The sequence below is a fragment of the Bos grunniens genome, chromosome 3 (assembly GCF_055505025.1).
Source record: "Bos grunniens cultivar Pamir isolate PY7600 chromosome 3, Bosgru_T2T1.0, whole genome shotgun sequence".
NCBI classification, from domain to species: domain Eukaryota; kingdom Metazoa; phylum Chordata; class Mammalia; order Artiodactyla; family Bovidae; genus Bos; species Bos grunniens.
The window spans coordinates 19,694,307-19,722,288 of NC_141167.1; the positions used below are offsets into that span (position 1 = coordinate 19,694,307).

Below are 27,982 nucleotides of genomic sequence, written 5' to 3' on the forward strand. Positions count from 1 at the left end.
AGCTTATAAATTACCCGTCGATTTGTCCGGACTTGTTTGTCAGTTGCTTTGTGCTTCAGGTCATCTTTGGCATTTGGCTGTTTGGGTTTTAATTGCTGATTTACACTTTGACAGATGAGAGCTGATGCTCGAAGTTTCAGGACAAGGAAGGGTAAAAAATTGAAGCTGTACAAGGCTGATTTTTCACCTACACGTCCGTCTTCACCCATTCCCATAGACCCCAAAGCAATTAAAATATAGAAAAGAGGCTGAAAATAGAGACTGCTGTTCTTTACAGGGGGGAGGGGGTGCAAACTGAATTATAATTCAGATTTTACTGAAATCTGAATTTTTAAAAGTATATAATACCAATAAATGAAGGAGACCAAAGATCTTAGAAACTACATCCTCACCCAGGGGTGTACAAGCTGGTGTCTACACACACATGACTCTGAATCAGCCTCAGTTCAAACATCTTCAGATACTCAATTGTAAATAACTTCTGATGTAAGTGGCCTCTGTGAAGCTGACCCTTCCGGGCAGCAAACCACCAAATTATTTCTTTGCAGCTACCTGTATACCTACATTTGTCAGGGAATTAATTTAAACAAATCTCAGGTTGTGTGCAGGAGAGGTCCCCCAGGGGCAGCAGTCCAGGAGGGCATGGAAGTGGAAGGGCGCCAAATTCAACTTACCATTCTAATGGAGGGAAAAAACCTCTTTGGATAGTGCTGTGGCTCCGTCTACATGTTGATAGAGGACCTGCAGGCTCGCTTTATGCTCCCCAGAGAAGGAGGGCCGGCCTCCCAGCCACCTGCTGTACCCCAATAGCTTACTATGAGGCCATGAGTCAAAATAACATTAGCAGTAATTCTCCTAACAAGAGCTGACACATATAGCTATTACATGCCAGGCACAGTTCTAAGCTCTTATATTTTATCCTCCCAATAGTCCTATAAGATTGGTACTATCATTAATCCCATTTTGCCAGTAATGCCAACTGAGGCATACCAAGTACAAGTAACTCACTCAAGGCAGGTCACACTGCACCTCACAATGGTGGCGGACACCAGGCTCAGATCCAGAGGGTCCGTTTCTGGAGTCCGTGCTCCTCAGCACTCTGCTATACTGCTCCTCACAGAACAGCCTCTGCCTCAGTTCGCCTCACTTTGAGGGGAGGTTGAGCGTCCACATTCTGGCACCAGGGCACACGCTGCAGCCAAAGCCTGTTCAGTTAATCCCCCCATAGGGTGGGGAAAGTTATGTAACACAAAAGATGAATCAGAGGCTTGGTTTGACAAAGTCCTTTTTTTCCAATCAATGAAAATATTGCACTGAAGACCCACTAGCCAGGAGTGAAGAGGTGGGGCTGAGTAACAGGTGATCAAGACAGACCAGGCCCACTCAGGCAGAAAGTGGGCTCTGGCCAGGCAACTAGGAGAGAAGCCCAGAGAGGCCAGTTGGGCTTCAGGAAGCCTTGCACAGTAATCCCCACTCACAGTCCCAGGGCCCGCTAGTCTCTTCACAGAAGACAGCATCCCCCAGGGGAGCTTCATAGATCCCCTGCTCTCTGTGTGTGCCCGACAGCCAGATGCAAGGCCAGGGAAACAGTTGTGCTGCCATGACGGCAGATTTTCAAAATCACTGACCAGTAAGCGAGCGACACAGACTGACATCTTGTCCACACTGCCTGAACACTTCTCTCGCACACTGGCTCATAGGAATCCACATCTCCATAAGGCAGGCATCACTGCCCTATTTTATAGACGAGAAAGCTAAGGTGTTCAGTGACTTAAAAGCACAGTCCCTTACAGGCAGCATAAATTCCCATCTCCTGGGAATTTATGAGAAATGCAAGTTTCTGGCCTCCAATCTAGACTTTCTGAATCAGAAACCCTGAGGGTGGGCCCAGCAATCTACGTTTTAAAAAGCTTCCAGGTAATTCTGAGACTTGTTGAAGTTTGAGAACCACTAGAGGAGTAGAGCAGTGTTTCTCAGACTTCGAATTACCTGACATCTTGTCAAACTACATTCTATCTAATGCTGGGCCTGATAACGGGCTTCCCAGGTGGCTCGGTGGTAAAGAATCCACCTACCAGTGCAGGTGGCACGGGTTCGATCCCTGGTCCAGGAAGATTCCCTGGAGAATAAAATGGCAACCCCCTCCAGTATTCTTGCCTGGAAAACCCCATGGACAGAGGAGCCTGGTGGGTTACAGTCCATGGGGGTCACAAGAGAGTCAGACATGACTTGAACAACAAGTGACTGCACAACAAGGGCCTGATACTCCGTCTTTCTAACAAGATCCCAGGGGCTGGGGATGCCACTGGTTCTCAGACCACATTTTAGCCAAGGTATAGTCTAGAATATCTGTGTGACTAAGTCCTTATCACAGAGACATTGACAAAAGAACATCAGAGCCCACGGTTCTTGGCTCTTAGAATAAACCCTTGCTCGGCCCACTTTCAACCCCCTCAGGTGACCCTTTATATCTGCCAAGCACTCCGCCAAGCACTCCTGGCTTCTGCCATCAGACATTTCATTCTCCTGGCTGCAGAGATCCACGGTGGAAAAGCTGACATGTCACATCCCAGAACTGTGTAGAGCAAGTTGACACATTTCTGTTAGGAAGCTTGCAAGAGGTCCTCCTGCCAAGGCAATGCCTGCTCCCTTCAAGAATGTGATCAAGACCCAGGCATCAGCTCCCCACAGAGCACTCATCATACTACTCTCTCCAGAAAAACATTTGCCTTCTACACAAATGAATCAGAAAGTGGGACTGGATACCTCTCCAAGGAAGACCTCTCATTATAGACATCAGCCAGGAGCTTTCTTTATACCCCTGGTCCTGATTAAGCCTAACACTGGCCACAGAGGTAAAGCAGGATCACAGCAATTCCTACAATAGCCTGAGGCCCCAAGCTGGAGACACCACACCATACCATGAACCAAGGCCTGCCCCTGGCATTGTTTCTCTGGTCACCTTACCTCTCTAGTGAAAGCAGACCTTATCAAAATTGCATGCTTCCTCCCAGTCATCAGTCCCCGCCTCCTCCATCCCCAACTACCAATTCCTTTCGGGTGATCAGTTGGTTTCTCGTTCATACTTGCTAGTGCTGGGGAGAGGCGGGGAGCACAGACTGTGATCAATACAGATTCCCTGAACTCCATTTCAGACACTGCAATTTCAAGCCATGGCCCTCAGTTTATCACATTGGTAGAGCAAGATTCCAAGCTTTTCAGCCAATTATCGTCCTATCCACCATCACCATCTACTTCCCAAAGGACACGGTCAAACAGTTCATCAGATACCAGAGGAGTAAAGTAACTGCCTGCATCACCACTAAGCTCACTACGTCAGGCGTCCCTGACACAGGCCTTCAGTGCAGAGCACTCCATTTATAACCACCGCAGGTTTCCACTCTCCACTCCTCACCAAACCTCTTAGCACCACTGACAACCAGAGCCCACCAGTACCCCCAAAAAGCTATGAGCTACTAAAGAGCATGGTTCTCAAGCTTGTTTCTTTCCCAGCAGATCTAAGGGCTACAACACATAACTCTTCTCCATTCCCACCATCACCACCTTAGTCCAACCCACTAACCCACTTTCAAGTAACAGCTTCTAACCAGTTTCCCTCTGCCCATATTTAACCCCTTGGAACACCTTCCCTTCCATTCCCTTGAACACTGGCTAACGACATCTACTTCTGTTTCTTCTCTTCCACTCAACATTCACACTTCCTTTCCTGGCTCGCCAATTTTACTTTATCAACCTTACTGTGGACTCTGCACTTCCTTTCCTTTCAGCAACACCAGCACCTCCCAGTGAGAGCCTCTGCTAGTAGTTAGCCTTCAGACAAGTCCTTGGCTGGAAGGGCCTCCCCTGGACTAGACACTGACCAGGGCACTGGAACAGTGGAACTCACACAACAGACATTTACTACCATGGACCAAGATCTCCTACTGGCCACTACAGACAGTTCAGTTCAGTTGCTCAGTCATGTCCGACTCTTTGCAACCCCATGAACTGCAGCACATCAGGCCTCCCTGTCCATCACCAACTCCTGGAGGCCACCCAAACCCATGTCCATCAAGTCAGTGATGCCATCGAACCATCTCATCCTCTGTCGTCCCCTTCTCCTCCTCCCCTCAATCTTTCCCAGCATCAGGGTCTTTTCCAATGAGTCAGTTCTTCGAATCAGGTGGCCAAAGTATTGGAGTTTCAGCTTCAACATCAGTCCTTCCAATGAACACCTAAGACTGATCTCCTTTAGGATGGACTGGTTGGATCTCCTTGCAGTCCAAGGGACTCTCAAGAGTCTTCTCCAACACCACAGTTCAAAAGCATCAATTCTTCGGTGCTCAGCTTTCTTTATAGTCCAACTCTCACATCCATACATGACTGCTGGAAAAACCATAGCCTTGACTAGACAGGAGGGTCAGGGTCTAAACAAGCCCATTCCAAGGCAGTTTTACTTCAAATGAAGAGCTTCCATAACGCTTGACTTCCCCTCCAGAGTCCTCCTCCCTCCTGATTCTCCCAGTACCTAACCAGGCTTTGCCCATGGCAGCACTCCACACACACAAACCATCTGTGCCTGTCCTAGCCTGCTCACCCTTCTGCTGCAGACCTGCCAGCCTTGGGGGGCGGGGGTCGGGGGTGCGGTTGGCTAATGTCAATCTGGGAACACTCTTGTTCCAGGCTTTTAGGCAATGACTCAATTTTCACAGCTAGAGCTCAAAACTCATCACATAAATGTATGACTGTGGGGCCTTTTTAAGTATTGTGAACACCTAGGATAAGGGGATAAAAAATAATCATTCCAAAGCATCTTAATCAAAATGATGCAGGATCCTTTTTCCCAACAAGACACAGAGATGAAGGAAGCATCTCCTAGTATCAGTTTTCCTCATGTCAGACAACTGATTCCCGTCTACAAAATACGAAATGTAACCAACAGAGGCGAGAGGAGAAACAAGACAGGACAGGGGCAGGGAGAGGTGAAGGGAAGCCCGAGACCAACCCTAAATGCTCCTCAGGATTTCACGCCCCTCCCCCTTCCCAAAGCACCGGCTTTCTTTCTGTGGCTGTTACCTGTTGCTGCTGCTCAGACGGACAGCTCATTTTGTCCCCACCTTCCACCCTCTCCAGTCTATAGCGAGTCATTTCTCTCCTCCTGCCTCTTCATTAATCCTTCCCTCCTTCCTTCTGTTCTCAGTGTTAAGTCAGCTAGCCATTTATCTGTTTGAAGGGTATAAACCTCCCCAGTTTATGGAAGGAGGTCTTCCCATGGGATGCCTAGCAGATTCAGATCCAAACTGCCAGTACTAGGAGCAGGGGGTCGGGGGTGATGTCGTCCCCTAGCCCTTGCCTCTCCCTAGAGACCTCACAGCCCAGACCAGTGCCACCTTCTAGGGCAGCTCCCTGACAACGCCTCAGGGCCTTAGCTCACATATTTCTATTTGACCCTCACCCTTCTGCCTCTCACACTTTTATTGCATAAAATTCTCTTAAACCTTTTTAGCTTTCATAGTCTCACTGATGTTCTTGAATGTGAAAAATACCATATTAATGATACAGACAATCATACTAGCCAAATGCTGAAATCACTGGCTGGGTTCTGAGACTTCCTTGGTGGTCCAGTGGTTAGGACTCAATGCTTTCAGGGCCTGGGTTCAATCCCTGGTTGGGGCCTGAAAGATCCCGCAAGCCACGTGGCACAGAAAAAAAAAAAAAAATTGCCAGTTCAAAGTCTTCATTCTCCCTCTCCCTCATTTTCAACTACCACACAAGCAAGCTTGCAATCCAGCTCAGTTTTGTCAGACTTTGGTCAGTTGGTCCTGGTACATTCTGTGAGCACCTTCTTTTGTTCCTGCTACAGCAGTTCTGAGAGCCCTCGGGTCCACCTGGCACTTCTGACCTCCTGACTTTCCTTAATGGGGAGCTATGAGACCCCTCCAGAAGCAGGGCTGACCGTTCCCCTGCTCTGTGCGCCCACTGTGCCAAGTACTCACCCAGGCGATGGTGGTTATCATGTTCCTTGACTATGAGCCCCTTGGAGGGTAGGGACCATTTCTCGTTTTTATATCCTGGCATCTAACATAGAGGTTGAAGTTTTTATCCAGAGTAAAAAGAGGCTTTTTCATTGCCTCTAAGGTGGTTACCATGAGGTCCTCCCTATTCTTTTACGGACTTGGTTAGTTTTGTCATGTCCAACAAAAACCTTAAAAGGCAGCTCAGTGTCACTGGTAGTTTACAATCCCTGATTCCATTCACCATTCATCAATGGCCCCATTCTTTAGAGCTCTTCCCCACCACCAACCTTAGCCCAGTGTCTAACAAAATCTGCATTCCAAGAGCTGTCTCAGCCCTGGAGAGGCCACCAGATAATAACAGGCTGGGGGAAATGTCTCCTGATTTGCACTAAGTTACGTGGTTGATTTTGTTACCAGTGACCCAGCGCTTCTTCCCAAGGAAAGTTCCTGGTCCCACCCCCAGGCAACTCCAGAGCCTAACTACACACTATGGCAGGTTAAAGGTATAAACCCTGGGGAAGGTAGAGAAGCAGACTGAATAGTGCAAATAAACCCACTTCGATGTACCTCTGCTACGCCAAACACACAAGAGAGCGCCACCGTGCACCAGTGCTCGGCTCCCGAGATGTATATTTTACTTTTACATTGCTATGTCTGCTCCGAATAAAGAAGGGCCGTTCGGCTTTCACTTGAAGTTTCAACAGGGCCCGGACCCGGACACAGCAAATGCTTGTTCCCATTCAGGGAGCACTAGTGAGGAGCCACAGTGAGAGCCTTGGGAGGCCCATCCTGATGAGGGACCACCAGGAAACTGCAGCCTGTGGAGGGGGGGCCTGGGGAGGGGGCAGGGGAGGCACCACATTTATGGAAGCAGCAACAAAAATGACAAAAGGGCCTAGTGGGCTGCCATTCCCACCCATCACTGGCCACCAATAGAGGAATTCATTTATAGTGACCCTGGAAGAAGAGATGTGCTAAAGCAGGCATATAACTAAGAAGAAAGGCAATAATTGGTCTGATGGGCAGGGGAAAAATTATTCCAGGAGTTGAGAGCCTATGCAAGAACACTTACGGCTCACACAGTCATCATAACTCAGCCCCCTCAAGCATTTTGTGCTCTGCTTATGGTGTTAACTTTAATGTCTTAACATATAACACCATCCGCACTAACACAAAATACTACACACGCCAGATGAGGCTGAGTTATAGTTGCTGTGGGAAGCATAACTTTGAATTTCCTGATTTTGGTGCATTTAATCTCAACCATAATGTTACATTAACGTCGGTTTTGCATTTCATTTCCCAGTTTAGAAGAATAGAACAGCATCAGCGCCTTCGCCTGTCTTTACAGAAAAAGGAGGCTGGCTGACTGGGGCCATGGGCAGGTGGACCGCAACCCAGCAACTGGGCCCTCCTGCTAAAGAGCCTGACCCGACCCCTCCCACTTGGAGGAACCTGGACCAGGACGAGTGAAAGGCAAGGAAGGGGTGAGTTCTTTCTCTAGGGAATGACCTTTCCATCCACTTGCAAAGTGCAGGAACCAGGAGCAGAGAAGGGAAGAAGCGGAATACAGAGCAACAGCAATGTGTGTGTATCAGGTGGGTGGGGGGGGGTGGTGGGAGGGCTAGAGGCAGCCTCCTGCTGCTCAGCCTCAAATGGAGGAGGAGACCAATACAGTGTGATTTGTAGGGATCGCAATCAATTTCCTGTGAAGTTTTCCAAAATGTCTCTTTCACAAGACTAATAATGAGGAGTCAGCTTCAAATCACACCAAAAATCCACCAAATGCCCCTCTTCTATATTATCCCTTCTCCTGTCACCATCAACCCTCCCCCATCACCATCAACCCTGCCCTCCCCAAATACCCCAGCATCTGGACAACTTTCTATAAAAAAGAAATGCCTTTACTCATAGTTCTAACTCAAAATGCAGATGGAATCTCTTCAAGGTTTCCTTTAAAAAAAGAAAAAAAAAGGCCCCTGTGGACAAAGAGCAAACACTAGAAAACCTCAACCCCAAAGGTCATTTTTCTCCAAGATATGGGCACTTGAATACAGATGGGAAGGAAAACAGTCAGTGGGGCTGCCGCGGAGCAGCGAGGAAAAGACTGCGCCTCGGGGCCTGACCGAGCCTGATGGACAAACTCAGGGAGGGAGGGGAGGGGGCAGCCGGAACGTGTGCTCCCAGATCGGAGCCCTGGGCTACCCCTCCCTGGCCATCCGGAGGGCCCAGGTTACTTCCTCCTCCCCACGTTTTGTGGCCTACACCTCATTTCCCTCACTTACATCTGCTTCGGGCTTTTCTGAACACTGAGGTGGTGAGAGGACTTGCCCCCAGGTTAAAAGTGGCACAATTAAAGTTCCCACCAAAGCTTTCAGGCTGCTCCCCGGGCTTCAGGGTCACAGCCGTCGTCATCTGACGCACAGCCACACCAAAATGAGCAACGTGAACTCTCGCTGATTGAGGACAAGGCAGTCACGATTCTCAACCAGATAAAAACCCACTTTCATGTCAAGAAACCATTCCTGAGGCAAGAAAGGAATTGTACACCTCACATTCAGAGTCTCTAAAACATGGTAATCCACCTAAATTACGTGAAAAAATATTTTCAAATGAAAAATAGTCTCATATTCAACCTATACCTATCATGTCAATCTGAATCAAAACACATAAAACAAAATGAGTGCAAATACCAGAAAGGTGAAAGCCTGTTACTGGCAAACCAACCATTCCAGTTTCAGCAATCTGAACAAAGTACAAAAGTAAACAGCAAAAATTATGACAAATGGAAAATACCAGATGTTTTACCACATTTACAATCAGTATTGTTGAGTACAACTGAGTCTGTGCCTGTCCGTTTGTATGGTGGCAATCCTGTTGGATAGTCCCTACAAGCTGACTCAGGGACTTCTGAATGGCAGACACAGATGAGAGAAATGAAACCCACGCCAAGACTCCAGAGAGATCCTGGCCCAAAACTCGTTCCTGCCTCCTACACAAATGAGGGATATGATACACTCCCAGAAGAATCAGAAGTGCACTGCGTTCAACCATTCTCAAAGAGTTCAACTCTTGGGAGCCAGGCAGGAGAGGAGCTGGGGTGGTTCTGATTCACAGTCCAAATGCATCCCCAGGAGACATGCAGACCTTGTCCATGAAATATCTCTGCAGGTGGACAGTCACCAAGCCACTAGGGAGAGCTGACCAAACCTGTACAACATATTCAGGTTCTTTCACTGTCATGTCTAGAAGCAGACACTCATCCCAAATCTCAATCTTTTCTGCTCCCATTCAAATTCTTTTTTGGTTTTTATTAACATAACGAGCAAGTCATTATCATTCTCCTTGGAACAACTCCTTCCCAGTTTGGACAAAAAAATCAGTCACTAAAAGTATATTAAATTTTTTTTTCTAAGTCTTAATTTTTGTGCCTTTAATGATTCTTGTTCCTTTTATCCTAAGCTTCTCTCCAATTCCTTCACTAGCCATGTTGACCAAAAGACCTAACAATGTAGAGGCTATAATGAGAACCTGACCTATGAAGAGTTCAGTGGAAGGACACAGCGTTATCTGGGACTGACAATCCCAGTTAACGCTGGGATTTTCCAATCCACCTTCCAACTTTCTCTGAATCCTGTCAGGACTCCACCACCTGCAAACTTTAGGGCAGATTTTGTTTGTTTGTTTTCAGAGAGAGAGGAGGGCTATACGTTGCCAATAACAGTAAGTCTCAGTCACTCTGGGCCACCCATCCCCTTCCTGAGAGCGGTCTGGTTCAACAACAGAGCTGTCTGGCCCCAAACTCACCTTCCTACCTGTTGATCACAGCATTGTAGAGACCTAATGAAGTAGAGATGCATTACATTTATCACTTGCCCTAGATCCACTCAAATCCATCACTATGTCACAGCAAGAAGTTAGATTGATCTGACAGGATTTGCTCTTCTTCACAAACCCATGTAAGTTACTACTCAGTACCCTATGCTCTTCTAGCTGTTTGTTGATTGATTATCTGACAATCAGGTCAAGTATCTTCTCTGGAATCACAGTAAACTAACGGGTCTATCATTTCCAAGATCATTCGTATTCGCCTTTTAAAGATAAGCAAGACAGCAAATGCTTCTTCCTGAGTTCTCTACAGCAACAACTAATGCTTTGCTAATAATGAACCAGGACAGCCAATTCCTTAAGTGCCCCTGGAATCACATCATCAGGGTTCATTGACTCTGGAGATAATCTTTAATCAGGCTCAGATCCTGGTGAACAACAGGAAGCCCAACCTCAAACTGGGTCCAGAAGGTTTCTTCCTTCTTGGGAAGGAAGTTGGTGATACAAGTGATTTAAGTCTGCACTGCATTACATTTTCAGCACTGCAATAAATTAATAAAAAGAACAAAAAATTAAAAGAACAATGTCCTTGAAAGAGAAATGAAAGGTAATACTGACAAACCAAACTGAGACATGAATCAAGCTTCATCTTCAATAACATTGGCAGAACCCTCTGAAGGACAAGAGAACAAAGCTACATCATTATCTCACCATATAATCTAACTGAAAAGTTCGGAAACAAACATACACAGGCAGGTGTCAGGAAGCAGAAAGCAGGAAATGTCATCAAGAAGGTACCCAGCAACCGTGAAGCTTCAGAAGAGGGCTGAATCCTGTGCAATAGGGATGTGTTAGATTTTTAGACTCAGGTCCTGCTTGGGCTTACTCAGTGACTGAAATCATCAGCAAGGGAGATAATATGGCATATTGGGGTATGGCTCCCTGATTCTCAACTCCAGAGAATCTATGTAACCAAGACTTCCACCCACCACCCAAGCACACCCATCACAGAATCTCCAGTAGGTTGGGGAGGTGGAGAGGATGACTCTACAGCGTGGGTAGGAGCAAGAGGCTGAGAAAATAAGTGGCTCAGGCAGCTCCCAGGCCGTCCTCCCTTTCACACAAAGTTCCTTTCCCTAGGACGCTCTCTTCATACAGCTCCTGTCTTCTCAAGCCTCAGCACACCTGCTTTCAGTCCTTTCCCAAAGTAGACCACTAGCTTAAGGGAGAATAGGAAAGAGAGGAGTAGGGGAAGGTAAAAGCGTTGTGGTACCTGCTTTCTGGAAAATAATCTCCCATCTAAAGATAGAAGCCTTTCCTGGGAAAAAACCAACCATGAGAAATGAACCCAGTTCACCTGTGCAGGGCTCCTACCATCCTCTTGTCTTCCTCTAACTACTAAAAGCTACTCCCAGACCAACATGTCTACACAGCCCCAAATTACATACCTGATAATCCAGTCCTACAGGGAAGAGTTACAGTTCTAGAGTCAGGCACACCCAGGACCCCCACACTATGATGAGCTGCCATATCAACCCCCAGGCACACCCCCAAAGCAAATACCAAGCACTCCAGTATCACAGGTGCACCAGTCTCTTGCTGCTAATCCAAGCTTCCTAGCAGCACTGCCTTAAAAAGTAAAAGATCCCTGAACACAGCTGGTAATTAAGAAAAAAAAAAGCAAGAAATGTTCCTTCCCAACAGTGCAACAATGGTTGAGTTGTCAAATGCTGTGTAACAAATCATCCCAAAACTTAGTGGCTTAAAACATCAATAATCATTTATTCTCTCACAGTTTTATGAGCCAGGAATTCAGGAGTGGCTCGGCTGGTCAGTCAGACTCAGGGTCTCTCCTGAGGTTAAAGTCAGATGTCCACAGGGTTGTAGCTATCTGAAGGCTTGACTGGGGCTGGCAGATTCACTTCGAGACAGGGCCAGGAAACATCACTAGCGAGTTGGTACTGGCTTTTAGCTATCAGTCTCAGTTCCTGTACACATGCACCTCTCCCCAGGGCTGCCTGAGTGTCCTCAAAGCATGGTGGCTGGCTTCTTCCAGAGCAACTGATCCGAAAGAGCAAGGTGGGCTGCGATGTTTTTCATGACTGAGCCTCAGAAGTCACACAGTGTCTTCCATGCTGCCCCACTGACTCTACAGGGCCAGCTCTGATTCAGTGTGGAAGGGGAACTACCACAGGTGGGAATATCGGGAGGCAAGGATCACTGGGAGCCATCTTGGAGGCTGACTAACACAGTATTCCTTACAACAACATGCAGCAGCAGCAGGAGAAGGAAGGAGGGGAGGGAAAGGAGAGAGGAAGGATGGGACAGAAGGAAATATTTGATTCTCAAAGGCTGAGACCAGAGAGAAACAGTGTGCCCAGTTGCCTCCAGAGGCCTCTCAGGTCTGCCTCGCCCTAGGATGCCTGAGGCAAGTCTTGCTTCTTAGGCAGGAACTCCAGATGTGTAGCTAAAAGCTAAGAAGACAAGAGAAAGTGCCTCTGCGTCCCAGAAAGCCAGTCTCTCCTCCCTCCCTCCTTGCCCACCCCACCTTTGCTGAAGCAATGATGCAACAGTTACCTGAGGATGAATCTGTGGCTTGTCACACGTGGCCTCAAAGTCCAGCACTAAAAAGTAGTGATACCTCTGGGGAGGGAAGGACATCATTGCCGCCATGGATGCGCCAAAGCTGTGGGCCGCCAGCTTTCTGGTGGATATGGAGCAGAACTCCGGAACACCACAAGGAGAGAACAAGTGAGAGCCCAGCACTTTTCTTGCTCTTGAAAGCAAATATGAAGAAAATCGAGCTGCTCCAGTCTGTAAAGGTGCTAGCATTGAACATCCAGAAGCATCTAAAACTTAGGGGAGGAAAGTTAAAAAAAAAAAAAAGAAAGGAAAAGAAAGAGAAAAAAAAAAAAAAGAACAGAGTCTGGGTTACTCCCTCCCACCGTGGCCCTGTTCCATCTAGTCTTCAGGAATATTCAGACAACATGAACCACTCCCCAGAGTTTCTGTGCCCCTTTTCTAAATCCCAGTATTCATGACTGAAGCTCAAGACCCTAAACATTGGCCCCCACAGCATTATGACAGCTCTGAGTCTCCCAGACCATCTCAAAACAAGATGCAGCTCTGGCCTTGATCTTTAACTGGAGCTCTGAAGTTCAAAAGAGAGGAGAGACAAAAATGCTGTGGTCACGTCTCAGGTGGCAACAGTTAACACTAAAGCTAAGTTTCCCAAAGTAACCCGGGGTGACCCCATTGCACCAGTCCTGGGCGCTAAGTAGACTCAGACAAACAGCAGAAAATGCCCAGGATTCTGTCCTCAGCTACAGTCCGAGCCACTTGCCCCTGGCATTCCTTTCTGTATCTTGCCGTCTCCATATGCCTGCCTCCCTTCTTCCAATTGGAAAGCAGGCGGAGTCATCACAGGGAGCTTGCTCACCATAGTCTGGTGACTCCCCAGCCCCCAGACAGTAAGTGGCACCTGGGGGAATGAATGACGCCTGCAGAGCACAGCTGGCAACAGCCTCAGCCCTTTCCCACCCCTGCCTTTAGACACTCTACTAGAGGCCTTGAATGACTGCAGGACTTTTTTAAATAGGGAAGAAAAAGAGAAAACCCAGATGTGGCAGTAATGGGAGCATTGCTAAAAATCTAGTAAAGTTTGCTGAGTGAACATGTGCAAAAAAAAAAAAAAAATCCAAATCACTTTTCAAGTTTGCCCTTTAAATTTGCAGAATGTCTGCTCCTTAGAGGGCTAACAAAATATAAAAATCAAAGCCTAAGTTTTACTCACAAATAACTCAAGCTTCCTTAAAAAAAAAAAAAAGAGGAATAAAGCAGAAATTTTGTGTTTTTCCCATTTCATACCCAATACTCAAATTCCCTCAACTTTAATCCTCAAAGTAAAACAAGAAATCCTGCTGCTCAATATGGAAACAGCCACAGTTTAAGCTTTCTGAAGCCCCATTCTGACAGATCCAAAAGCTTGTCTCTGAAAGACTGCAGTGGGCACTCGCTCCCTGCTGTAGCTCGGAGGCGGTCAGCAGCCAGAAGTCCAGCGCACCCTCAAGGCAACGATGTTACTACCACCTGAGTGAACACGGACAATGCCAAGTATTACTTCTCATCCCGGCTCTCCTGTGACACACAAACGGACCTACAATAACTTGCCTGTGTATTTATATGCTGGTGTGGGTCCACAATTTGCCTATTCCCATAGTGAGAGCCCATGTAGAACTAGGACTGGAAAGTATTTTAAGTTCTTCACGATCCCAGCACAAGCACAGTGCTTGTTTTCACCGTGGCTTCACAGCCTCTCCAAAAACACAGCCTGATCCCGCAGCCCAGATCCGGAGCCTGGCTTAGACAAAGGCTGGCTTGAGTTTCATTACGGAATCCCTTGGAAAGGCAAACAGGCCAACACTCCTTTGAAAGCTGGAATCCAAAATAACTCTCCACGTCACCCACTCCTGAACAGTACTAGAACCCTTGCTGACATGGGAGACACCAGTCTGCTCAGATTATACATTCTAGTTTGGATTCAAAGTCCCTCAGTGCCTTAGAACTCTTCTCTAGGTCCTCAAAGTCAGGCCATGTATAAGTACTTTTGAAAGTTTTAATGTTTTCCAGTGTATATATACTACGTAAAGTGTTTATGGCCAATCAGACCCAACTTGCCCAATACTGCAGGCAATTAAGCATCATGATTAAGGAGCACTTCTGGGTTTGAATCCTGGTTTCACCACTTATTTGCTTGCCCATGGCACCTTGGGCAAGTTCTGTTCAATTCCTCACCTGTAAAATGACAATAGCAGCTCCTACTCCTTAAATGAGAGTGAAATGAGAGCAGGGTTTGGCACAAAGGGCTCAGTAAGTATTAGCTTACCATTATTACTATCATTCTGTTGGGTTATGCACACCTGGCCAACCCAGGACCCCCATACTTGGAGCCTATAAACCCAATGCATAAGGCAATCTCAGAGTAGCATCAACGTCTTCTGCATCCCCTGACTGCTCTAGACCTCCCATACCATATGCTATACATGCCCTATCCCCTGCCATGGACAACACATTGAGAGCCAGAGGTCCTCACAATGGCCAGCGCTTCCTTTCTCAACTGATTTCACCCACATCACAAAGCTTCTCTCTTGTAAAAAGTCTTTGAAGGAAATTCAAAAAAGAGGGAATCTATGTATACATATAGCTGATTCACTTTTCTGCTATTTAGCAGAAACTAACACAACAGTGTAAAACAACTATACCCCAATAAAAAAATAATTTTGAAAAATTAAAAAAAATTTTAGACCAGGCCTCCACATGTGTGCAGTCACTGGGTTCCATACTTCCCTTACTTCTAAAAATCGAGTTCAACTCAAGTCAAGAAAAAGAAGGCAGCTCTTCTCTTCCTACAAAATTCAGTCTATAGCTTTAGAGCCATTAATTGTGGAAGAGGGGAAGTAGAAGTCTCCATCAGCTGCAGTGGGAGGAACAGAAGAGAATGTGCGTTGGGGGGTGGGGGTAGGTATCAGCATTCATAAAGAGGCAGGAAGGTGTGATGCAGCGCACCACAGCCCTAGTCAGGTACGAAGGGCATCCACTGGGAGAGAGGGGAGAGAAGCCTGATGTGGGAGCCACAGGCAGGTAAAAGAAACACCCAAGAGGGGAAAGGGCAGTGGCAACAAAGGGAGATTAGTTACATACAGAGGGACTGATCCAAAAGGGGATTGCATTAAGGGTAATGGGACCAGGCTTCTCACTGTTCATATGCAAAGGGAAAAACATCCGTATATCAAAGTGGAACTGGAAATATCTTCAACTGGAATTGGAGTTGAACTCAAGGTTTCTGACATATATGCTATAAAAATAAAGCTAGGTGTAAATGTGAGGATGAGTATATATCTACACACAAATATATAGATACATGTATACATAAAATCCCATGGACGGAGAGGCCTGGTGGCTGCAGTCCACGGGGTCGCTAGGAGTCGGACACGACTGAGCGACTTCACTTTCACTTTTCACTTTCATGCATTGGAGAAGGAAATGGCAACCCACTCCAGTGTCTTGCCTGGAGAATCCCAGGGACAGGGGGAGCCTGGTGGGCTGCCATCTATGGGGTCGCACAGAGTCAGACACAACTGAAGCGACTTAGCAGCAGCAGCATACATATTTTCTAGCTCTGTTTACTGAAGGGCCAGGGAGAAACAACACTCTTTGGAGAAAATGGCCAATTCCAGGGCTACAGCAGAGAAAGCACAAGATGAGCTTAGAACATCTTGTTGTGCCAGAAAGCAGGGAGACACTCAAAGGATGCAGAAGCCAGCTTGAAGGGGCTCCCACTGGCAAGTAAATAATATTAATGGATTATTATGCACTGAATAAAAAAAGGAAACCATGAGGCCTTAAGATAAAAATAAATAAATGAATAATTTTAAAAGTTAAACTTTGGCAAGGGAATTCACATAGTTCCAAAGTATCTACCCACAGAATGCTTATTAACAGGGAGTAAGTTTACAGTGCAGAAGCCTAGCAGACATCTCCCCAATCCAGTGAGCAAAATGAACATCAATAAGGGGATTAATCAAAATCATGCATCACATGATAGGATGCAATGAGAAAATCAAAGCATCATTTCTGTGATATTTCTATCAAAGACGCATGAAATGAAGTGCAAGTCGCTCAATCATGTCTATGACGTGATTCATAGGGCTGCTTGACTCTTTGCGACCCCATAGACTGTACAGTCCATGGAATTCTCCAGGCCAGAATCCTGGAGTGGGTAGCCTTTCCCTTCTCCAAGGGATCTTCCCAACCCGGGGAGCGAATCCAGGTCACCCGCATTGCAGGCGGATTCTTTACCAGCTGAGCCACAAGGGAAGCCCAAGAATACTGGAGTGGGTAGCCTAATCTTTCTCCAGTGGATCTTCCCCACCCAGGAATCGAACCAGGGTCTCCTGCATTAGATGCATAACCTGAATCTAATCATGAGAAAATACCAGACAAACCCTAAGTGGGAGACAGTCTACAAAATAACCAGCCTGTAATCTTCGAAAGTATCAAAGTCATGAATATCAAGGAAATTTTACTGGGAAAAGTCTACAAGAGATTAAACAGACCTGGTAACTAAATGCAATGCATGATTTTGAACTGGATCATTTTGCTACAAAGATCATTATTGGGACAACTGGCAAAACTTGAATGGGGTTTGAGGATTAAATGGAGGCAACATATCAATGTTAATTTTGATGGCTGTGCTATGGTTTGGTAGGAGAGTGTCCTTGCACGTAGGAAATACATGCAAAGTATTTAGGGTGATGGAGTGTTAGGTAGGCAACTCAACAGTTCAGGAAAAAAAAATTCTTTGTACTGTACTTCTAACTTTATATAAATCTGGCCTATTTCAAACTTAAAAAAAAAAATTTAAGCCACATGCAATGTTATTAAAAAAAAAAAAAAAAAAAGTGCAACAGGGAACGGTACATGAAGGAGCCATAATCCCGTACTGCCTACAGAAGGTAGGCTGCCTGGAGGCTGGCAAAAGCCAGCCCTCAATGCACAGTCTCCATCCTAAGTGCCCCCGCCCAGTGCCCCCTCACTGGGCACTCCTGCCACTGCTGGCATCTGCTCCGGAAACACCCCTGCACTCCCTGCAGAGGCACCCCACCTGCCTGTCTACCTGCTGACATCTTAGGGATTTCCCCTTTCTGTTGATGTCTTTATACTTCAGTCACAAGTCTGCAGAATATAAGTCGATAACCTATATCATCAACCGGGACTATGAGAATCTAGTTGACAGGCGGAACTCAAAAGGAACCGTTTATGTTCTCTGTATATCTATTTGCACACCAGCTTTCACCTGAGACCAAGATTTACACACATTTACTCTGACACCCATTTCCTTCTCCTAGCAAATTAAAGGTAGTAAGTAGCCTATGGCAAAGAGGAAAATGAATGATTCTCTCTCCTCAAAATAAAGGGATCAGCCTCCCGGTGGGGCAGGGGAGGGGAAAACAGCCCGATTCGGAGGCGCAGGCCCGCGCCACAGCCCCTGGAGGACCGTCTCTGGGTAGAGTATTTACACAACAGACACAATGGCTCCTCTGCAGCCATTACTGTCGGTCAGGTAAATAACGCATGTGCCAAAACACACATTTAATGAGGGAAATAATATGCCTTTATAAAAAGCCTCGATCCGTATTTACCTGAGAGACCAGAGAAGCACCAAATCACCAGATTAGTGGAACCACAGAGGAGTCATTCTGGTGTCTTGGGTAAATAGACATTTTATAGCCTTCCATTACTGGAGGGGGAAGGAAGGGCGAAAGGAGGGGGCCATCCTTTAATATCCACATGCAGGCCAGGGGAGCCTGGGGGAGAGAAAAGAAGAGAAGCCCATCATGAAATATGGGGTCCACTCCCACCCCACCTCCCCATCCACTTGGGATATCTCTGGGGAGGGTATGGGTTTGTACCATCCCTGAACTCAACCCATTCCATAAAAAGCCAGACTGGGGAGTTCCCTGGTGGTCCAGTGGTTAGCACTTAGGGCTTTCACTGCTGTGGGCCTGGGTTCAATCCCTGGTCAGGGAATTAAGATTCTACAAGCCACACGTTGGTGGGTGGGGTGGGGGAGCCAGACTGGGAGGCAGAGGTGCATTCCAGAGAAACCCCAGGGCACTGAGGCAGGTTCTGGGCCCAGGTGACTGGAAGCACGCGGGACAGCTGCAGCATGCCCAGCACCGAGTTTCAGGGCAAGTCCCTGCCCCAATCTGATCTGCAGCAGCACAAGTACTCAGGCACCTGAGCCACAGAGGCATCCTCAAGAACACAGTAACACCTGTCTGCAACTCATCAGTCACAGGCCCTGCCTCAAGTAGCTAAAAATAACCTGGGAAAAATATAAATAAACCGCATGCCTTCGAGAGTCATAATGTTCAGTCTAATGAGTGCATTCTTACTGCTGGAGCACTTTCTGTGAAAATCACAGACTGTCAAAGGTGCAAGAAAACCTAAGAGGAGACACAGTCCAGTCAGTCAGGGAAAATGAGCCCCAGAAAGAGAAAAGAACAGTCCAAGGTTCACAGAGCAAGTAAGGGTAAGAAGAGAAGCTGGGACTCCCAACTCCCAGCTCAGAGCCTCCGGCCACTGCCCCAACACAAGCAGCAGGCCCCAGCACTTGTCCCCTCAGCTCTTCTGCAGTCTCACAGTGGAGGCCAGAAGCCTGAGGGCTCAGCCTAGTCTGCTGAAGGTGCAAGAAAGCTTGACAGACCTACAAAAGCCTGGAACCTCTACATGACTTCCTGATGGCCCCAAAGCAGAACGGAAGCAGGAACTCTAAAGCTGGGTCCTCATCTCAAACAAAACACCCTCCTTCTCTGTACAACCCACCACCCTCCTGGCCTGGAGCTTTAGCTACTTCAGCTCCACGACAAGGCTAGGGAGAATCTGTCCAACATCGGAAGCAGCTGCTAAACCCAAACTATCAGCAGAGCTAAAGTCGCTAAAGACCTTCAGGAACACAAAACTCTGACGGCAACATCACGAGCCATAGGAGGCTCCCTCTCCCCTTCGATTAGCCCATCTCAGCCACTCAAGACAGCATAGAAAAAAGAAGTGCCTGTTTGTGATTTGCCTGCTGTTTGCTAACCCTCAGCCACATCCAGTGACTTGGGCCAACTCCTCGAAGGGGCCAAAGCTGAGAAACCTCTCTTTGCAAAGACCTGCATGTCAGCTGTGCCCCGTGGCACAGAAAAGGGGGCAAAGGCTCATTTCCTAACACACCATAAACAGAATAGAAATGGAGAAAGGGCAGGGTATGGTATGGTATCCTCATCCCTTTAAGCTCCTCCCACACTCGTAGAACAGTATCTGACCCCAGATGGGAGGTTCCCAGAACTGGCTACTTCCCTGCTTCCAAGATGGAGAACTGGAATAGAAACAAGTAGTTGTTAAAAATGCTGGTATGAGACAAACACTGGTTCAAATCCCAACTCCACCACATGTTCTTTGTAATAATAGCTACAACAATAATGCCTATCTCATAAAGATTAAATTAGATCATATAATATGTACAAAGTGCTTTACACAATAGTACGATCTCAGTTAAAGGGAATTATTGTTAATACAGGAGAAAGAGAAAAGGAAACTACTATTTTCTGAAAATCTACTATAAGCCAGGCACTACAGTGGTTAATCTGCATATTTCATCTCATTTAAGCCCCCCAACCATCAAGCAAAATAGGTAACAGCATTCCCATTTCACACACGAGAACACTAAGGCTGAGATGCACTCAGCTCTTCAGGGCTCTGTTCTCCTCTCCTACATTTGAGGGCCCACAGTCTCCACTTGGCTGATTCTCCCATCAGCCATGGGGCTAACAATGCCTATCAACTGTAGTTTTTCTTCTGAGCTAAGATATGATTTTAACTAAAAGGAACTCAACCATAAGCAATAATTAAGTCTGTCCAAATCACCCAAATTTGTTTCTAAGAAGAAAACCAAATTGCAGCCCTGGGTACAGAAGCGGAAACAGGAAGCACTGTCTTGGATTAGAACAACTGCAGCACAACGAGCTCAAAGCCTCTCCTCAACCCAGTTCCACAGGAGCAAATCTGCCCATCTCACAGAGCAAAGAAACTGGCAGGAAGCAGGGTGACAACCAGCTCGTGCTCAGGCCCCTTAATGTGACGTTTCCTTTTACAAATCTGTGCCTTGGCAATTGCTGCTCCCTCTGTTTTGAAATGTACTTCCATTTTCATCAGGCAAATTACTGCTCCTTCTTCAAAACCCAGCTCAAATCTCCCCCTTTTAGTAACTTTCGCTGACACCTCATCAGAAAGTTGATTGCTTAAATGATCCAGCAGCACAGTTTATTCCTACTTCCTAACTTTCATCTCACTATACTGTAAGATTTTAGTTACCTGATTCTCCTCTTACCAGTCATTTTCAGGGAGATGAGAACTTTCAGGGAGTTTCATCAGGTGAGAATAACAGAAGATAGGTGTAGGGGTATATGTTACATATGTGTGTGTAAAAAGTACTTAAGTTGGACCATTGAAACCATTTTAAAATTCCAAGTAGCATTAAAGTAAAGCATAGTTTTTCTCCATCTAAGAAGTATATGAGTTCTAAAAAGTGTGAGGAACACTGAACTAGACCTAGATCCTTAAGGGCAAGGACCATGTTTTATTCATTTCTGTACTCTCAGCACAGGGCCAGGCACAAAGTAAGTGGGAGGCAACATTTGAACGACTTACGATGTTATCTGCTCTGGAACTGGAACATGTCAGAACAGAGCAGGGCCTAAGAACCAGGAAAAGCTTCTTTTCTTTCTCTCTTCTTCCTGCCCCTCCACCCCCCACCAATTCTGTCCTCCCCAGTTAGAGAGAGTGAGCCAGCACTGCCTTGGTGCGGGAATACTATTAAAAGGATTAATTTAGGGACCGGTGTTTGGACTGTCACATCCAATCACTACCCACAGATCTACAGCTTACCAAGTCAAGCTCATGCAAAGAGGAATCAATGGCAAGGACACAGAGGGTCTGAACAGGCATACTAATGGCCTCCTGAGGTGCCAGCGGCCAGCTCTGACACTCCCATAAATTATCTGCCTTTTGATTTTACCTGTAGCTGTGGGGCACGAGGCACAATTTTGAACATATCAAAGCAATCTCTCGTCACCCAAGGCTCCCCCAAGAATGTCCCCAAAGGGGGCTGGTCTAAAAACAATGGCCCAAAGGGAATCTGCTTCCCAGCAGGCCTGTTCCTAGCAATCATCAATTAAAACCCAACAGGACCAAGCGAATAAACGGACACAGATCAAGACGAGCAGATGTGGACAAGGCATGCAGCAGACCACGGTTCTGCATCAACTGTACACCTCTTACTCAAAGGAAGAGAAATCACAGCAATAAACTCACACAATTTCATCGGGAGGCAACCGCTCCAGCTGATAGCACACTCAACCATCCTGGGCCTCAGTTTCCTCACTTGTGTAGCAAGGACAATAATGCTGACCACCTGACCCACTTCCCAGAGGGGTGGTGAAAAGTAATTAAAAAAAAAAAAACATTCAAGAAGCACTTTACAAAGACGAAGGGCCACAAGGGTGGCAACACTAATAATGGCCCTGACAGACTGGGAGAAATGACTGGTCACACTTTGATGAATTTCTCTCAGGTAGCTGCTCACCCAGTTCACTTCACTGATGGTGTTGGGGCTAACGGGCCACCCCAAAGAAAAGTTCTGGAATTCTGCATGGGACTCCTATTGTCTGAAAATTTTTCATTGTGAAAAGCAGCGTCTTGCCTTAATTATAATTTACTCCTGTCTGCTGGCTGCCTCCACCAGGGGCTGCATTTTCATTACATGGCCACGATGACAATTGTGAGGACCCCAAATGTACTAAGCCAAAGGCCAAGTCACCCGATTGCTAGCTGCTTTTTTAAAAAACTGTGTAAAATACTATTAATAACAAAAGTTAAGGACACCGTGCTAGGAGTTTTACATCTCATCAAATCCTTAACCAACCTTCCATTTTACAGACATGAAAGCTAAACTCAAAGAAGTCAGTCACTTGCCCAAAGTCACATAAGCACTGCTATCAGAAACCTACAGGCTTCCCCCCAGCAATGCACACCAGAGCTTGTAGGAGGAGGAAGACAATTCATCAGACACTCAACAAATACTTTATTTGGTCCCTGTACCTGACACATACCGTCATACTCAACTAGGAGACATTCTCAAAAAAACCAGAGAAAGGTCACCGGTTTCCTACAAGCAAACAAAGGAGAGACTGAGTAGGACATGTAAAGAATAAGGCAATATCCTGGGAAGCTTAGGAACATGGATCCCCCTCTGTGTATACAGTTCAGGAAGTTCAAAGTAATTGACATTAAGCTATGAGACCAAAGACTAAAATCTCTCCCAAGCTACATTTCCCACTTTTTTCAATAGAAAAGTTTCCCAAAACTTCTCACGCATTCCACACCGACCTGTCCTTCCCACCCATCTTTTCTAGTCTGTGAAATAGCTGGTATTGCCAACAATTTCTCAGGTAGATATCCTTTAAGCTCAAGTAGATAATCCGAAAATTAGTAAAGAGGACAGCATACACATCGATGCAAAGATTCAGGTGTACTCAATCTTTAGTTCTCAAAACATTGCCTCAGTAGCAAAAATATAAAATGTCACCCATATGTAACTGCCACAGCCTCCTTACTGGTCTCTCTGCCTATCCCAATCTATTCTTAACATTGAACATTGAAATCAAAGCAAACTTTCCAAAACACAAATGTAGTATTAGGCTGCTGCTTAAAACTTTTCAATGGCTTCTCACTACTTTTATGATGGTCTGATCTAGTGGTTGGTTCACAGGCCAAATCCAGCTGCCACCTGTTTTTAGAAAGTTTTACTGGAACACAGCCATGCTCATTCATTTTCATACTATGGCTGCTTTTGTGCTATAGCAACAGAGTAAACCACTGTGACATGGACCCATAAAGGCTAACTATTTACTACCTGGTCCTATACAGAAAGTTTGCTGACCTAATCTTTCTTTCCTACCCACTACTTAATCCTAAGAGTTGATAAGGTCCTGGCTTCTGCTTACCTCTCCTTCATTTCTTACCATATTCTCCTATTCCCTGCCCACTGAGTTCTGTGTGTTTCGATCACACTGAACTTCAGCTTCTCAAACTCAAGAAAGCTCTGACCTTTACGCTTAATTCTTCACATCTTCATTCTAGCTGAGTAGGTTACTTCCTCTGTAAAGCCTTCCCTGAATCCACCAGTCTGGGTTGAAGCTCCTCTAAGTCCTCTCAGAGCACATATACCTACCCTGTTACAGCCCTCTGAGGTCTCGTAACTGCTTCTTTACTATCTGTCTCTCCCATGTAGGCTCTTTAGGGACAGAGATACCAGTTGTCTTGTTCACAAGCCCAACACCAAGCAAAATGCCTGGACCTCAGTTATTCAACAAACAGCCTCTGAATCCTGGATATCAATCAACAGAGTATAACTTTTTAGCCAGCCCCAAAAATCCTCATAAAATGGAAATAGGCTGGAACTAACCATCTACCCAGAGGTGATCCACAACCCAAATTAAACCAACATCTCAAAGGCCTTGGTAAAATGCATTTATAAAAAAACAAATAAAGATGATCCTTCCTAATGTCTTAAGATGTGTATTTCTTAGGACAAAGAATTATTCCAGCTCTATTCAACATTCCTGAACTTCAAGTAGGTGTTTGTGCAATGTCCACAAAGAAATCACGGCAGAACTTGAAAGCCTGGATACCCCACCTCCAACTCTCACCAGTTCATAAACTTTGCATAAGTTTCAGTCATCTTTCAGCATATGGTATTTTGTCAGAAAAAACTACAGAAAAGTAAAAGTGTGCACCAGTCCCCACTCCCTTCCCCCCAAGCCCAAATACTCATCAGGAAGACATCAAGCCGAAACGTGACCATGCAATAAGATTTCTCACCTCTCCTTACTTCGAAGATGCCAAGACTGGCCGCTGGGGATGCTGAAGGTTCAGTGAGAGCTGGAAAGCCCCAATGCTGTGGATAAATACACATCTCTGCAACAAGTCTATTTCAATATAAATGATCATATCCCCAGGGGGCTGCTGTTTGAAACAACTTGAGACCACACTATACTTCAAACTCCTAAACTCAAACTACTTTGGGATAACAGTTATCTATGTAGAAGCACAGTACCAGTACAGAGTTTTCAGAAGCTACAGTTGACCTCTGAACAACAGAGGTTTGAACTGTGTGGGCCTACTTCCTATGTTAGGGTGTTTTTCAATAAATATACTGGACACTTTTTTGAAGATGCCTGACAATATTTAAAAACTTGCAGATAAGCCAAGCAGCCTAGACATGCCAAAAATTTTAACAAAAAAATAAGATGTCATGAATGTGTTAAATGCAAATACATATACATATAACAAACAAAATATGTGTTAATCAACTGCTTGTGTTATCAGTAAGGCTTCCAGTCAAAGCTATCAGTAGTTAAATTTGGAGAAGTCAAAAGTTATAAGCAGATTTTTCAACTGTGTGGGGAGTTGGTCTCCTTAACTCTTGCATTTTTCAATGGTCAACATATATATTTTTGGAATGATGAATTTCATTTTCTCCAGTGGCATATTTTTCTTCCAAAGAAGGTTTATCTCCTAGAGACACTAAATATTTAAAATATCTGAGCCTGGACTGAGAAAAATGGCCATGAAGCGGTGGCTCTCTGGATAATCCAGAATCCTAGTCTAGTCAAGGAGGGGACACTGGTAACAGCTGACAATATTCATAACTCAGAAACTGAAGCAGGGACTGGAGCAAGCACTGACTGCCGCAAAACCACAGCCTGTATCGCAAATGGGCCACAAAGAGCAGGTAACACTTGCAGAATACATGCAGGTCTGCCTCAAGTTCTAAGTCAAGGTAACCAAATCCCAAGTCAAATCATCAATGGATACCTATCATATTTATCACTTAATCCAGATCTTCCATACTTTCTCTTCATAGCACATAAATCTTACACCTTTTACTAATCACATCTTCCAAAAGACTAGAAATTGGAGAGGTGCCCTTGTAAGCCAGCAAGCAACACACTTGCACAAACAAACACCTAGGTTTGGAACCAATCTACTCCTGTCTACCACTCTACACATTTAACACTTTATTCTACTTAGATCCCCTAGGAAAATGCCACTCGCCAACTTACCCCACCACAAAGAAAACACTTTTCAAAATGAAAGGGAATAAAAGCACTTTTATTTGGAAATTTCAAGTTGCAAGGAGAGCTCTCAGCCAAGCTCTGTGACCTAGCTAGCCGATTATTTACAGGATCTTTGGGCAGGAATAGTTAATGAGCTTTTAATTTGGAGTGCTTAAGTTGCCAAAGTGCTCTGAGCTCCAGTGAAGCACCACAGAATCCATAAAGGAAACCTTATCAATCACTTCCCGGCAGCTACCTTCCCCCAACCCCCACCTCTCTAAGGAGAGGCAGCCAAGTGGGTTTCTAACCAAGATCACAGACACACACATTAGTGGAGTCACACTCCAAGTCCCTGTTTATAAATTGGCTTTTAAATGGTAGGGAATTCAGGTATAATATACTTAAGCTCCAGGCATGAACCCACCAAAACAAGGCATGCTGTGTATGATAAAGTCCAAATAAAGCAGAATTTGATGAAGCCAATTTCTGGTAGAAACTCTACAATCAAAAATCATTCAGCCAATCACAACCTACTATAGTTCAAACAGTGTACAGTCTTTAGCCAATGGGATTCCTGGTTTTTTGCCCTTCAGCTGGAAGGCTGATAAAATGTCTGACAAGAACTAATACCAGAAACCTATAGCAGAGGCAATGATGGGTAGTACCAGTTTGCAAAATCCAGCCCTAAGGACAGAATTCAAGCGAGGAGCCATGTTCAGCATTTTTCAAGTCAACAAGACGCAGTTATATTTTGCAAGACTTTGCAGTCAAGCCCCAATCCAAGTTCATGACTTTTTAAGAAAACACCTGTTGCTGGAGCATTTGCAGGAAAAGCAAACAGGAAGCTAGCCAAGTTAGGCCCTTTATTCACTCTTTCCACCATAACTACTACCACGGATACAGATTTACAAAGACGTAAACTGCTAACCTAGCGTGTCTGCGCGTATGTGTGTCGGAGAGGGGGTAAAGGGGATGTTCTATCTACCATCTCCTTGTTAGTTTTCTATCCTATTTGATCAAACCTCTTTTTCTCCTAAGGAACCCCAGGTAAGAAGTCAGCATGCTTAATCACCTCACCCAGCCTGTCCTGCAAAGCCCTGTCCCTCTCCCTCTCTGCCTGAACGTTTTTCAGTAGACCATATGCATCCAGGGTGAGCACATGGGCCAGCACCCCAGGCTGCCCAAACTGCGCGCCGCGACCCTCACCCCGCATGCATTACCAGGGCCCAATCTGGGGGGCCTCGCCGCATCACCCACCCCGGGATGTTGCCCCCAACTCGGGCCCATCCAAGTCCAAGGGATTGTAAGCGGAGGAGCAGGGGGCCAGGAGACCAGCCCTCCTTCCCAGGGCCGCCCCCGCCCCCCGTCAGCAGCGGGAGAGGCTGTCGCCATGGCAACGCCCCCTCCTCGGGGCCAGCGCGGCAGGCTCCCTCCAGGTGCAGGCCCCGACGTCTCCCTCGGCCTGAGCAGAAGCTCAGGACAGTTTACGGCGGCGGGCGCGGCCCGCGCCGACTGCGGCGCCGGCCAGGCAGAGGCAGGGCCAGCTCCGCCCGCTCCCCACCGCCCGTTCCCGGCCGCCTCAACAGCGGCAGCCAGCACCACGAGTCCACAACACACCGACTCACCTCCGCGCACTCTGACCCCGGCCGACGCGGCGGACGGGCGGGCGCGGTGGCCAACCGCTGAGCCCGCCGCCGGCTCCTCAGACCAATGGGCTGCAGGAGGGCGGGGCTTCTTCTCCCCGAAGGCTAGCTCTCCCGCCGACATGCGCGCTAAGGTGTGCCAAGATGGTGACTCCCTTAGGCAGGCCTTGTGGGACTTGTAGTTTTGATATTGCACGTATTTAGAAGAAAGTGAAGGGGCCTCATTTCAGAGCTGTGAAAGAAATTTTTTAAAAAAACGGAACTTTTTGAGGCCTAGAACGACCCAGGTAACCCACTTCCATTTTCCCACCATCCAATATGCTCATGAGGTGAGTATAGGTTTATAAGGTGACATGTTGTACTTAGATATCACCTCATGAGTCGTTCATTCAACAAGTCATTATTATCATTACCTCTCTGATGTGAGCATGGGGAAGACCTGAGAGGAGGGGGATTTAAGGCGGAGAAGAAAATGGTTAGATTTCTGAAGGGCCTTCCCAAGGAAGAGGGACCTGAGTTGGTCAGATCAGCTCTGCAGGGAACTTAAGAGTTAAAGGGATTCTGGCCTCAGCTACAGAGAATTTCCACAGTCAATTACTTCAGTCAACTGCAAGAAACTCTGGCCAAAGCCAGAGATGTATTTCTTCATCTTGGTTATGCCTCTCTGGGAATTCAAGAGTACCAGGTTCTGAGCTGTGGAATCCCAGCCTTGGCCAAGCCACTGATGGCTTTGACAGCCTCCCACTCAACCAGGAACCGTCTTCTGAGC

The 27,982-nt window shown here is 46.3% G+C and overlaps 1 protein-coding gene across 50 annotated transcripts in view; it reads right to left on the reverse strand.

Moving 5' to 3' along the window:
- The window catches only part of ERI3 (ERI1 exoribonuclease family member 3), a 131,121-nt gene extending 103,895 nt beyond the window's left edge, over positions 1-27,226 (reverse strand). For 20 of the 50 annotated variants that reach the window (XR_015157945.1, XR_015157947.1, XR_015157946.1 and 17 more), the window contains exons 1-3: positions 26,828-27,193; positions 24,333-24,408; positions 12,423-12,700 (exon numbers count right to left, since the gene is read on the reverse strand). Coding sequence is in view for 37 of the 50 variants with exons in the window: in XM_086384752.1 (XP_086240878.1) it covers positions 12,423-12,700; positions 24,333-24,408; positions 26,828-26,962 (489 nt within the window). In the remaining 13 variants the exon portion in view is untranslated. The other 30 variants (XM_086384854.1, XM_086384805.1, XM_086384798.1 and 27 more) reach the window with 10 other exon arrangements.
- Positions 27,227-27,982: the final 756 nt, after the last annotated feature.